We start from the raw sequence: 14630 nt of genomic DNA on the forward strand, positions 1-14630 counted from the left end.
CTGAACTTTTGCTGGTATATCACATGTTTATGCATAATTTTATTATATCTGAGGAGGCCAACCTGTGTGTTGATCTGAGAAGGTCAACCTATGGGTAATCCCACAGTTTATTGTGCTCACCCTTAACTGATCAAAGATTTCTGTCTTGTCTGAAGAAGAATGGGGATGATTACAGAAAAATTTCAATGAATAACAATAACTATTCATTTTTTCCAACAAAATGTGGATATAATTTTAAATTAGGACTCCCAAAAGATCTGGATATGTGTTAGTACAACAAGTATCTCTTGAAGATGTGTTTGCATACTAGATCAGGATTACCTTGACAGGAACAGGGAAGGGGAGGAAATCATGCAGGATACCATAGAATAATGGGAGATCTGTGTGTGTGTGTGTGTGTGTGTGTGTGTCTTGCTAAAAATGTCATAACAAAACATCATGGGCTGAGTAGTTTAAATACCAGAAATTTATTTTCCCTCTCTATTTTCTGGCATGCAGAAGTCTGAGATTAAGGTTCAGGCAGGGTTGATTGCTCTGAGGCCTTTCTCCTTGGCTTGAGGAGGGACATCTTCTCCCTTTGTCTTTTCATGTTCCTTCCTCTCTGCCACATATGTCTGTGCCCAAATTTCCTTCTGTAAGGACACTAGTCATACTGGATAAAGGCCCAACTTAAAAGACCTAATTTTAACACAATGGCCACTTTGAAGACCTTATTTTCAAATATGGTTAGATGTATAGGTACCTCACATTACGACTTCCATGTATAAATTTTGGTTGGACAAAATTCAGCCAACAACATTCTCCTACTCTGCTCTTTGATCCATTTGTTGTGTCACAAACTGCATACTGCATTCCTACTAGGACCTTCTCAGTATATGTTCATAGCTAATTTTAGAAAGGAAAAAAGATGTACAGTGTGAATGCATTTTTAAAAAAATCAATGTAGCTTCTTGTTTCAATAAAGTTACAATTTTGGGAAAAAGTATGAAATCAAATGAGAACTTAGTGGTCTCTTTCTGGAGTAAATCTATTTGTTGAGCACATGTTATACTAATCTATGTCAGTGAATATGGTTGATCTTGCATTTCTGGTGTCACCAGCATTAAATGACTAGTTCTGCCGTCACTGTTGTTTATAAAGGGGGCCATCAGTTAGAAACTGTTGAATCAATGACAGAGCAAAAAACGGTTGATCACTCTGATATTTTGGTGTTGTATCTATTTCTTTTCTTAGAAGTAACGAACTACCTTTTAATAAAGCATGGTGAAGGAGAAAGATGTTTATTAGCTGAGATATGAAGAAATGTATAAGAAAATAGAATATGTATTCTTCACAGGTATGATGTGAGTGGAACATCATGATCAATCACAAATTTCCTCTGGTTATGCCACAGTTAACAGTCTTATATTTTAAATTAGACCTTATTCTTTAGCATAAAATAAAGAATTTTGATTATTGTTCTCAATACTTTGTGTCCTTCCCCTCACCCCTGCCACATTCCGGTGAAAGTTACAATTAGATACACTCATTCCAGTTAAAGATATATTTATTAAAAAGTAATATAAATTGTATAGTACTTTAGACATATTATTCATTAAAGCTCCTACATAAGTTGCATGTGGTTGGTATGATTATACTAACTTTAAAAGAGAAGAACACTGAGGCTTTGGGAGTTTAATATCCTGACCAAGTTCACATGCCAAAAAAAGTGGCAAAAGCTGAATTTGAAACCAGTTTGGTTTGGTTGCTGTTTTAGTCAACTTACGTCACTGTGAACAAACTATCTGACAAGACAACTTAGAGGAGGAAGTTTATTTGGCTCATGATTTCAAAATTTAGTCCATCCTGTGTTGACACCACTGCTCTGGACCCAAGGTGAGGAAGAACAACATGGAGGAAGGTTGTGGTGGAGGTATACCACTCCCTTTATGGGATCCAGGAAACAGGGGTGGTGGGAGCCATAAGGAAGATGAACCCTTCTAAAGCATGTCCCGGGGATCCATCTCCTCCAGCCATGCCCCACCTGCCTTCCATTATCACCCAGTTAGTCCATTTAAGCTAGGATAGACTGATTCAATTATAGCTTTCACAATCAATTTATTTCACTTCTGAATATTTCTGCATTAACACTCTTGGGGACACCTCATATTTAAACCATACATTCTACCCCTGGTCCCTCAAGGCCATGCCTATCACACAATGCAAAATTTAGTCTATCTCTAAGAATCTGCATATTTCCAGGTTCAAGAATTGCCCAAATGTCCAAAACCTCATCTGCAATTCTTGGCAAGTTACACATATACAATACACACTGTCACAGAGTAAAGTTTTCCATTTCAAAAATGAGGAATGGGGCCATAAAATGAAAGGATGGGGCCACAATATTGAAACCAAACAGGCAAATAGGTCCCATAATCTGCATATAGCATCTAGGACACATGGTGTTGAGATGTGCTCTATAAATGGCTTGGGTAGTTATACTGAGACCCTGAGTTCTAGGCAGTATCTTAATGCCTATTAAATTTTATTTGATGCCTTAGAACTGTTGTAATTAAAAATCAGTTTGCTACTGTGTAAGTCCATTTTACTGTAATAGATGGATATCATAATATTCTGTAGATCATGATAATATAGCTAATTATAGCACCTTATAAAACATTGCACTGTAGTGTCAAGAATCACACACTTTCACTTTTGCTCTGCTTTCAACATTTACATATAACTGAAGACAATACATAGCTACAAAAATAGAACAACTACCCAAAACTTACTTATCTATTGCCTTGAAGTTTTGTAATCATTGAATTTCCAAAATATTCTTATTATTTTTTTCCAGTAAGAAACTTCAAATAAGTTATATACAACTGTGTAGGAGCCAACAAATGTTCTATTATCTGAGATGTAAAGCTTCAGAATCTAAGAGTTCACACAGAGTTCTCAGTCTCATGATGTTCATTGTTTTTTAATAAAAGGAAAAGGACAAAACATCTTTAATTAGAAGTCTATAATGAATCTAGTGAAAAAGCAGACAGAATATTATATATAGTTAATTGGTGCTGTTCCTGAGATAATTTTAAATTCTAGAATATTTTAGGAAAACTTTTTTTTTTAATTTCAGGAAAAAAGAATTGGATATCACATAAAAATCAGAATTGTTTACAACTAATTGCTTAAGAAATTTAACAAAAGTAAAGCATGTACCATCTGTTTAAAGACTATGCCATTCATTGTACCATATGCCAATTCTTGTTACATCTTCAAGTATGGAAAATAAATTTTGTGTTGATTTCTGGCAATATTTCTGTGGCTCAGAGAGCTAACTGATGTCCTGCTGCTAACTGCTCTTGAGTCTGAATTTTTACTTTCTATTCCTAGTGAATCTAAATTATCATTTCTTGACGCATTGACCAATTGCCCACTACCTGCTATTGATTCCAAGAATCAAACAGATATTCTGATAAACTCTTCATGCAGGATATATTTGTTTTTGGAATGAAGCTAGACCAAAGTTTAGCTTTATTGAGGATACTCTCTGGCTCAACAACAAAAGAAAGATAATCTGAAGTCTTGCTTCCTTATTCTATTAACCTTGGGATGAACTGCAAGTCAATGTCATTGTACTCTATATGCATTATTATTTTTAAAAATTTTCCATGGACCCTGACAAACCCATCAGTCTTTTCTCACTTGAAATTCTGAGTTTTTGCTTTTTCTCTGTCACTAACTTATCTCTTGAATCAATGACTCATTAGTTTTCAACTGAAGATCCTCTTAAGGACGATAGTGTGTACCATGCCACCACTGTTTCATAATCAACACACTTCCAAACACTTCAATTCTTGGCAGGATGCATACTTCATCTTCCTAATTTGTCTAAAATTTGAATCTCCCCCTGGATACATTAAGGTTTCAAAATTTACCTTATCCTAATGATGTTATGAAGTATGTTAATTATCTTTTAACCTGAATGTGCTCAATGTTTTATTCGGTTTCAGTGAGTGACAATTATGTATTATTTGCCTAGGTCAGAATTTATAAACTTAACACCTTTGGGTTTTTCTCTTTATACTCTCTCAAAGTCTATCAATCACAGAGTTCTGCAGATTAAATTTCTTTTGTCTGATTTGTTCCCTCTATAGAGCTGCCAATTTAGGTCTTAAAACTTCTTCTGTATTATGGCAATAACCAACTATTTGTTTCTGGATAATATTTGTGATGAGTACATTCCTGATTCTAAAATCTTTATTTTTATATCTGCTTCTGCTTAGTTATTTCTTTATTTAATTTTTTAAAAATTAAGTTTGTGATTAGCCTCCTGGATTTGTGAAGTTCCTTGGTTTTTTCATACTCTGAATTTTAGCCTTCTTCTCATTCTAGGTTTAGTAAAAATCTACTGCCCTAGGTTTGAAACTTATCAGCAGTAACCGAGATTCAGCTATTGAAATCCTGCTCCTAAGTAACCTTCTAAAGCACCAATAGGAAACTTTGCCTTTATGTAACATAATTATAACCATGGACATTTCTGGTATATCACAGTTACTTCTAAACATGGTTTAGTTTTGTATATGGGGATAACTCTTCAGAAAGCATCAACTCCTATAAAAGTCCTTCTCACCAAAATTTCAAGTCATGTTATGTTACTTGAAAACTTCCTTAACTCTCCCAAATTTTATTAGTTCTTTCCTTCTATTGTTTTTTTTTTCCATTAGTGAAAAACAATGGAATGAGAAAGAAGGGGTCTTTGCCTTTAGGAAGCTTTCATTGTTCTAGGGACTAAACTAATTCTAATTAGATATTAGATAAACTAAACTAATTAGATAAAGCTAATTCTTTTAGCTTACAAACCCAAAACTTTATAATAACTCAAACAATATAATTGATTTGTCATTTATTGACAAGTCCCAAACAGGTGTTAACCATCCCCAAACTTAAGTGATACTATTATGGTTTAGATTGAGGTGTCCTCCAAAAGCTCACTTGTGAGACAATGTAAGAAGGTTCAGAGGAGAAATAAATAACTTTCAAATCAACTTTCCCCCCTTTAAAATTGTTCTTGTCAGATCTGGTCACAGCAGTGAAATAGCCGACTAAAACAGATGCTTTTTATCCTCAGTCTTACTAAACTTCACATCAGTGCCTGACACCACTGACTGTTCCCTCCTTTTTGAAACACTCTTGGTATTTAGTTTATACAACAAAAACCCCAATGGCTTGTCTTCTATCATTCTGAATATTCTTTTTCCATCTCCTTTGTAAACTTATTTTCTGCTATCTGGCCATTAAATGTGGGAAATTCTTAAAACAAAACAAAACAAAACAGATATTACCATATAGTTAATGTATGAAATTCACAAAGTGATATACAGATCCAAGTGTTTTTGTCCCAGAAAAATTTCAAAGAACCAATTAAATTGGTTTCTTCAAGACTATAGCAATAAATTCCAAGACCATTTCAATCTAGGATAAAGAATGCATTGAACTCCATGAAATAAAAGAAAAGAAGTGTTTTAAAACAGTACAGTGAGCTATTGGAGAAGCACTGGAGAACAGTGTGTTTTCAGTATGGTTAGGTCAGTATACCTTTCAGTGTGTTTAGGTCATGTACCTTTGCTGTCTGACAGAGTTAAACTAAAGTGGGTGTCAATGTTCCAACACTGACTGAGAGTGAAGGACTCTTATTGATGATTACATTTTAGATGGCTCCCATGTATTTGAGAAATGCATGCTAGATTTACCTCTCCAAAGGGCAGAGAAAGTGCTTGTGCTTGCAATTGCAAGTTTCCTAAAGTGAAGGCCCTTAACAAAGGAGGTCAAAGACATTTTGTCCAGAAGAAATTTGTCTAAATCTAGCTAAAGTTTAGTCAGACCTTAGGGGAATATAAGGCCATTTTACTCAATTCTTGAATTTTGCTATGCTTTATGAACTTAATCAGTCTTGACACAGAATCAAATCCTAACTACATTTCTGTACTAGATTATATTTACCACTCAAGTTGGTATTATTTTAAACATAATTTAATGGGTTATTTCAGATAATATTTATAAAAGGTACTAGGTTTTTAATTTTACACATGAAGACACTTGAAGCATAGAAACATGACATGCAAAAGCACCAAGCATTTCATGAAAAAAATAAAATTTAAGGTTTCCTATATTTTCATATTTTCACAGTATATTTTCATATTCACACAGTAATTATCTTATAAACATTTTCATTTTTATGAAAATTCATTTTCAAATCTATACATGTAAATAAATTTTTTGAATCATCTTTATAAACCTCGATTCTTTGTATTGTCATATGAGTTAATTCTACTGTATATTCCATGTAAGCGATTTACTGCTAAGTTAGAAAACTATGACTCTGGACAAATTGTAATCTAAGATCTCAATAGATTCCTCTTTATCTCTGTCACATAAGTTAGGGGAAATTTATACCTTAATAACATCTTTTGTTTAAATTGTGTTTTAGTATTTATTGACTTTTCTTGTGTATCCTATTATTAGACTTTACAACTACAGTTTAAAGTAAATCAAACAGTTAATATTTCCATTTTGTAGATGGAAACAGCAAGGGACTGAGAAACCTGATAGAGAGAACATAGCTAGCAAATCAGATTGTATTTTCCAAGATGGTCATAACGATCTTCCCATTCCACCTGCTATTCCTGTAAGACAACATTGACACTCCTCCTGCTGGGCCATGCAAGGATCTATGTTCCTTTATTTGAGTCTGTGTAGGCATGTGGTTGGGTTGGAATTGATGCTATCTGACTTCTGAGTTTAGGTTACAGAAAGTAATATTCCTTCTGCCTATGGTTGCACTTAGAACTCAGCTTCCATGCTGTGAGGAAGTTTTGGCCTTGTGAAAAGGTCATGTGTTCATGTTATGGCCAATAACTAGCTTTGGTGCTTAGACTGGTGGGGGAAAGAAGCATTGGAAATGTCCTCATTCAGTTTCTATCTGAGCAACTTTATGAAAAATTAGAAAAGAACCCTACCAACTTTCAGCACTGGCAGTGATGATAACACAGTTGTTGTTTTAAGCTACTACATGTTGAGGTGATATATTCTGCAATAGCAATTGCAAGAGCTAGTAAAGTGGTGTACCTTAGACTATACTTCAGGTCTTCTAAGTACCTGTCCCCATTCTCCTGTGTTCTTTCCCGTTCAGCACTCTGGATAACTTTTCAAAACCCGCAGGGTAAAAGTGTAAAGTGCAAAAATAAGTTTTGCATCAGACAGTTTTGCTATGCTTCTTGCAGCTTTGCAGCCAAATACTATTCAGTGGTTTGATGAATAAATGAGTAATGTAAAGAACTGGAAATGTTTCCCTCTATTCTTATAGTAACAATCTTTGACTGTGGGCAAGTCATTTAACTTCTCTTCTTCAACATTAAAATGAAACATGTTGTATACTTCCAACAACCCCCTCAGGTGAGACTTCTACAAGAAAATTAACTAAAAGCAACTCTGGCATGCTTCGGAAACATTTAAATTTTGTAGCATCTTTGGAGAGACTGCAGAGCCCCTGAAGATAGTCCTTAATTTTATGTACTTTTAATTCCCACTTGCATGCTGAGTAGTAAGGACAAAACTAAAATATTCTTAAGAAGCTGTAAAGATTTAGTAAAGTCCTCAGGAGTATATAATTTTTATCTTTATTCTTATTGCCTCAATCTGTTATTAATTAAACCATAAGAACCAGATCTTTAAAAACAACAAAAGATTAAAAAATCTATAACAACAGAATATTTATAGTTGCTAATTAACAATGCCCCAAAGTAATTAGTACATTTACAACACCTTTTGTTACATTTTAAAATCATGAAGATTAAATCATGTTTGGGATGTATTTTTATTTTTATTTTATTTATTTATTTATTTATTTTGAACTTCAGAATTTATTTAAACAGGAAACCTGTAGGTTTGAACAAGAGGGGAAAAGGAAGGTAAAAAATAGCATCTCCAGGAAAACAGCCCAAAAGGCACAGGGTGCCTGTTGTGCCCTCCCAAACAGTAAAGCAGGTATGAGGAGCCCAAAGACCTCATGCCTACCCAATGAGGCTCTGCACATGCTTTAGACTACCGAACTTTAAGCTTCACTGTAAAAACACACTTGAAATGTGTATCAAAATCACCAGCCAAAATAGCTTTTCAAAGCTGAAGGCTCAAAGCCCAAGTTTAGACACCTTCACAGTGTGGAATGTCTGCAACCTTGTGTCCCTGTAGGAGGAATAGCAGTGTCCACCAAGTGGTGTCTCTGTACTTGGGCCACTGACCACAGAAACCACCCCAGGAAGGCTGATAGGCGCTGAGTGACAGCAAAAAGGCACATGTCCCTGTTCAAGCTGCTCATTCCTGGGTGGTTCTTAGTGTTCTACTTACGTAATCAAGATAATCAACTGAACTTATCAATGTTCTGGGATGAAAATGGAAGAGCACTTATTACAGAACTTTTGTTTTCATATTTAGTAATTTAAAAACTCACTGGATTTTGTAAAAATTTCTTCCAACAGGTTACTGAATCTACAAAACAGAATTTCACCAAGAAGGACTGCACATAAACCACAAAAGCAACTCATGGACAAGAGCTGCTCTTATTGCAGGTGGCCAATAACACTGTTTTAGGTCATGAAATTAGTATCTCATGATAAATATTCTGAGTGAAGACTGCATAGTTTGGGGCACAATTGCACATTCAGATGAAGCACTGCTGATCAGGGCACACGGAGCTGGGAGCTGGAAGCATCCAGAGGTCCTTAAGACTTCTCCTCCTCATCTTTAATTTCGGAAATTCTGTCTATAGATTTAAGGATTTCAGCCACAAAATTCAATGTTTCAGCTCCAGAAACCAGCTGCCTTTATGGAGGCATGTGCACTGTTCATGACAACACGGAGATTCTGTAAGGCCACGTCAGTATTTTGCTTTACCACCGTCAGGCTGGCACCCTGGCCTGACCTCAGGGCTTCATTCTCGCGCTTGAAGTTGGAGACCTGTGCCTGGAGCAAGTTTATTTCCTGTTTCAGCTTTATGACGTGATTTTCTGCCTTTACAGCCCGTTTCGTCATCAGCTCCAGGTTCTGCTCCACCTGCTGGACCACTGACTCCAGGTCATGGTAGTCACTCTCCTCCTTGATCATCTTTGCTTCTAGCTTCCGCTCAAGCGTCCTTACCATTTCTGTTTGAGTTTCAGAGAAGCTCTGAACCTCATTCAGCTTTCTTCTTAGCTTAGAATTTTCATCTTTCAGTGCTTCATAACTTATCTGCAGTGTCCGCAGGTGTCTGTCTCCCAGAGACTCCCCGTGAGTTGTAAACTCTGCACTAGGACTCCCTGCTGGAGATGCCAGAGAGATGCGTGAATCTGTGTCACTCAGTGTCCAGGGGGGCAGAGACTCGGGCCCCGCCAGCTCCGATGGGGTGGAAAAAAAGGAAAGGTATGTGCCACAGGGTGATGTGCTGGCCGTGGCCCTGGAGGAGTGAGTCTTTTCCACAGCAGATGGTAAATAGGCCCCATTCCACCCACTGTCTTCATCTTCCTCCTCCTCATCCACGATGTCGCCAGCCCCTGTGGGGTCTTCAAAAAATGGCTGCTGATATTCCAGGCCATACCCCACAGTCTGGGGGGTGGGAGAGCTGTGGTCCAGTCCCAAGGAGTGCCTTGAGGCTTCCTTTGGATAAATTCTGCTATTGGTCGTGTCATCTTTCGTCAGACCAAGGTTCTTGGTTTTCAGAAACTCTTTAAAGGAGAATGGATTTGCCTCTTCAAGGTCTTCCAGTTTGTCATCTCCAAAATGGGTCTCGTGAGCTCCTGCTGGGCCTTGCTTAGTACATTTCCCTTTTCCATAGCCAAAATCGTCGGGAACGACGAGGCTCCGGGCCCGGGACAGCGGGGGCACACCCGGGCGGCGCGCGTAGCCCGAAATCGCCGCGGCGGCCTAGCCGGGCTGCGACCCCACGGCCCGCCACCGCGTCGCTGCCGCCGCTCCCATTCTCTGGCCGCCGCTTCCTGGGATGTATTTTTAAATAACAGAATATACAGAAAGAGTGTTGTTCAAATTTCAGTGGCATTAAATTCAAATGGCCTTTACACTCTGCAGAAGATGTGTTCTATATTATGCTGGTGGAGGTATGGATATTTCAAGAAAGGCTTTATTCTCCCACCAAAAAAAATAGTTAATAAATAGGTTTCTTACACTGGCTTGCATTTCTGCCACAAAGGAGAATGTGTGGTGGTGACCTTTGTGAATGAATCATCCAAAATATTCAGATAAATCAATTTGAACCACTTTCCTCCTTAATGTTGTTAAGTGACTTTCTATTTCAACTCAAATTAACTCCACATATCTTACTCAGGTATGCAAGTCCCTCCATGATCTGATCTCCATTCTTTTGTAGAATCTTACCTCCCCACTCTTCCTCCTGTTGTGTTGTGCTTTCAGTAGCTAACCATCTCTCTCATTGTGGCCACAGCTCTTTCTGTCCCTTCTGCATGTAATGCACCTGTTTAAGTGACTCAGTTCCTACTCAAACACTGCTTACTCGTAAAGGCCTTTCCTTTCTGCCTTACAAGAGTTGCAATGATTGGGTGGGGCTGGTGTTATAGCTCAGCGTTAGAGTGCTTGCCTCACACTTGTGAGGTGCTGGGTTCGATCCTCAGCACCACATAAAAAGATAAATAAAATAAATAAGGATATTGTGTTCATTTTTAAAAATCTTAAAAAACAGAGTTGTAATGATTAAATCAATGACTGCATTGTTTCTAAAAGCAAATCTTTTGGAAATTGCCTGACAGTCCATACATGTTAGTTTCCTTTTTCACCTGATCATTATTTTGAACAATTCTAAGAGTGCAAAAGACTAGAGGGAAAATTTACCTAAATTGAAGAGAAATTTGGCAACCAAACTGTTTAAAAATCCAAATTTACACTTTTTCATATTATATTATTTTCTGGTTCTGCTCATTGCCTTATGTATATCATTTTATTTAATTCTTAAAAGATAACTGGAGAAATTACTATTAATGTCCTCATTTTAACATTGTGGAGTTGGAAGCACAGGTCATACAGTTAAGATGTGATAGAGCAAGGATTTTAATATTAGCAGTTTGAGATCTAGAATCCTTTTCAATCATTAAGTCAGACTCACATTATAATTAAATAAACAAATAATCCATATAGATAATGGAAATATGACATAATCTAGGTATAACCTAGAGGTGAATTATTTAATATTTTTATATATGAGAATTTCTAATTCTTATTAAATGAAAAATGTCTGGCATTTTCTTCTTCTATTATATATTTTTAAAATGCATATATGGATAATTATTATTTTCTCAAGACATAAAATAATAAAAAACTACTAATAATTGGAATTTCAATAATTCCCAGCTTATTTGATATAAAATATTCATATTAGAATCATATGAATATAGGGCAGTATACAATTTAGAATATTTAAATAAAAAGCAAAATGCCTTACATGTAGTAGGTAATCTTAGTAAGTATGAATATTCTCTTTCTTGGCTTAGTCCCTCTTTACAACTATTTCTTTGGAACAAGACCATCTCCATTTATTTGCCATATTTCTTTATTAAATTGTTCTAAGTAGAGTTATGTAACATGTTTATAATATCACTATACAGATTTAGATATGAAGTCTGTATTTAATATGAAAGAATGTGAATGGCTTTTATAGTACAATGTGAAAGATTTGGCAGCTTATACATGTGTGTAAATAGTTGAACACCTCAAAGTCATGGAGCTATGTCTTGATTCCCCAGTTCTCCCAGTAAAAGGAAGTGATTAATGGCTCCCTCTGTACTTCTGTGGTGAGCCTGAGGTAACAGGACACATTCCTAATTATGTGATATTGTAACTGCTGATCCTTGCTTACACATATGTTGCCCTATGATATTCGTATTCACTCATATGCAACTACAGCATAATTTTTTAGTTATCTACTGCTCTGTAACAAGCCAACCCAAATGCAGTGACTTAAAATCACAACCATTTTACTTGGTCTGTGATTCTTTATTCAGAAATTTGAGCAGGAAACAGTGGGAACAACACATCTTGCTCTCTGATGTTTAGAATGTCAGATGTGATACCTGGAACAAGAAGGGGTTGGCTGCCATAAATTGATTGATGCCTTATATCTGAGGATTTGGTCTTAACAGTTGATAGGTTCTCCATCAAGTCTCTTTTCCAAGTAGCTAGTTGATGGTTTTGCACAATTCTCAGAATCCCAAGAGGGTGCATTGCATGAGGACTAGAGTATAAGTGTCTACCCAGTGACTGTTTATGTTATACTTTCTAATGACTCCATGGCCAAAGAAAGTCACATAGTCAATTCAGAGTCAGTGGGAGGAGACTGTATAAGAAGTGTTATTATGGCTTGGACTTGAAAGGTGTCCCCAAAGTTGATATGTTGAAGACTTAGTTCCTAACGCAGCATGGCCAGAGGTAGGGCTTTGGGGATATGATTATATTGTGAGGACTTTATCCTCATTATTGAATTTATCAACTGATAGCTGAATAAATGGTACCTTTCTCTGTCTCTTTGTGTTTCTCAGAGGGTATGAAATGAGCAGTTTCCCTTTACTATGCACTTCTGCAATAATGTTCTGTTTCATCTTAGGCCCAGAGAAATGGAGCTGGTTGACCATGGGTTGAAATCTCTGAAACCATAATCAAAATAAATTTATGTCAGGTGCTTTGATCACAGCCATGAACAGTTGACTAATACATATGTGAATACTGCAAGATATGGATTTTCAGCAATAGCTTATATAACTGTTGTACTGTAGTACTTTCTTTGATGTCTATAAATCCACACAGTCCTTCATATGCAAAATACTCTGTCCCTCTCCAAATACTTTATATCATATTTCAAGTTCAGGGTCATATCATTTGAATTCTGTACAAGTGAAACAGATGATCCTTCAGTGAAGTCCTTCAGTGAAACTCCTCATAAAAGACTTCACAATCCAGACATCTGTCAATTAAAGAAGGACTTATCAATCTTCACACACCTAGTATATAATGATGCAATAGTAATAGGAAAACTGCAATATACTAGGTATTACATCTACTGCCACAGTTGTGCTAGGATAGTGGGATAGGTTGCCAAGGGACCAAAGAAGACACCCAGAGATGGGATCTAAAATATAAAGTTTATCAAGAAGTGCTTAATGCAATGGTGACATGCTGAACAGGTGTCTTGCCAGGAAGGTCAGTGGTGGTGGGCTGGGCAGATGTACTTATGCTTCATACAGTGCCTCTGGTTCCTTGCTGGAAACTAATGCCCTCTTTCCTTGTCCACACTTTGTCTGAAGAGGTCACTGGGATGATCAATTCCCTCTTTATGGCACTCTCATCTGCACCAGTTATTGCATGTGGTTACTGTGGAGGTGGCAGTTATAGATTAGGTTACACAAGCAACATCACTTTAGCTTGCTTTGTCCCAAGGACCAGCTGTTCTGGTGTGCAGGCAATAAGGTAGCTTTCTACCAATAACAAACTTGCCCTAATTTCCAGCATATGTGAGGAAAAGCTGGTGTCCTAGTTTATCTGGACAGTCCAGGCCTATGTCTGCTCTTTGTTCTCTTTACTTGGTTGGGCTCTTGTGAATAAGGGGGTATTACAGGGACATGGAATTTTTCTGTCCTACTTTTCTTTCAGGACGATACACAAACCTATTGAAAAAGTGGGGAACACATCGAATATAACCACCCTGGGCCCATAACAATTCTGAAATTTATCTGGCCTCCTGTTAGGTATCCCTATTCAGGAAGCAGGAAATAGTCCTTCACTGGGGTTAGGAGGGTAGTGGTTTTCCCTGTTTATGGTTTTCTTCCCTCTGTGTCTGCCTTTTTTGTTCATAAGCATTGGTTGGTGCATGCCAGCCTTGTCCTAGCTTCTCAGTTCCAAGGTTGAAGTCAGTTTAGACTTTTGTTATAGCAATGTCTCACTTCTGGTATCAATTTCTTTTATAATTATCTTTTGTTACATAACAAACCAAACCAAAACCTCAGTTATCTTTTGGTACGTAGTAAACTACTGCAAAAACTTACTAGTTTAAAACAAGAATCATTTTTACTTGTTAACAGTTCTGTAGGTTAGACTATCAGGGGACAAAGAAGACAATTGAGTAGCTGCTTCATGTCTATAGCCTAAACTGCTATAGCAAGGACTGTTGGGGCTGATTAAAACAGGTCTAATGAGATCATAACATTACCTGGGGTCTTGGATCTGGATATCAGTTTAATTTTTCGGTTCCTTTCGATGGACAGTGGTTTCAGAGATCCAAGAGGTAGCATTTCAAGGGGACCAATTTCAAGTGCAAGCACTTACCAAGCCTTTACTCATGTCACATTACTAATATCCCCTAACCATGAAAACCTCATGGCCAAGCTCAGAATCATTATGAAAGAGGATTATGCAAGAGAGTAAATACTGTTAGGTGTGGCTTGAGCCACATCCCCAGCCCCATATGACACATACTTTCTTAAAGTCCTTACTTTTCTCTTTTCTGTCCTTGTTACAAAATGTACTCTGTCTTCAGAATTCCAATACAAAAACTGTTAAAGGGCCATTTTATACTAGACATATTTGAGGATTAATCA

At 36.9% G+C, this 14630-nt stretch overlaps 1 protein-coding gene across 1 annotated transcript; it reads right to left on the reverse strand.

Annotated features, from left to right (window-relative positions):
* Positions 1–7888: 7888 nt before the first annotated feature.
* Positions 7889–14373, reverse strand: LOC107139709 (endosome-associated-trafficking regulator 1-like). The gene is given in 3 exon segments (XM_048808202.1): positions 7889–8861; positions 8863–9939; positions 14359–14373. Coding segments are annotated over 3 exon segments (1191 nt in total). The 3' UTR covers positions 7889–8762.
* Between the last annotated feature and the right edge of the window lie 257 nt (positions 14374–14630).

This window comes from Marmota marmota, unplaced genomic scaffold (assembly GCF_001458135.2).
Source record: "Marmota marmota marmota unplaced genomic scaffold, marMar, whole genome shotgun sequence".
In the NCBI taxonomy this organism is placed as follows: domain Eukaryota; kingdom Metazoa; phylum Chordata; class Mammalia; order Rodentia; family Sciuridae; genus Marmota; species Marmota marmota.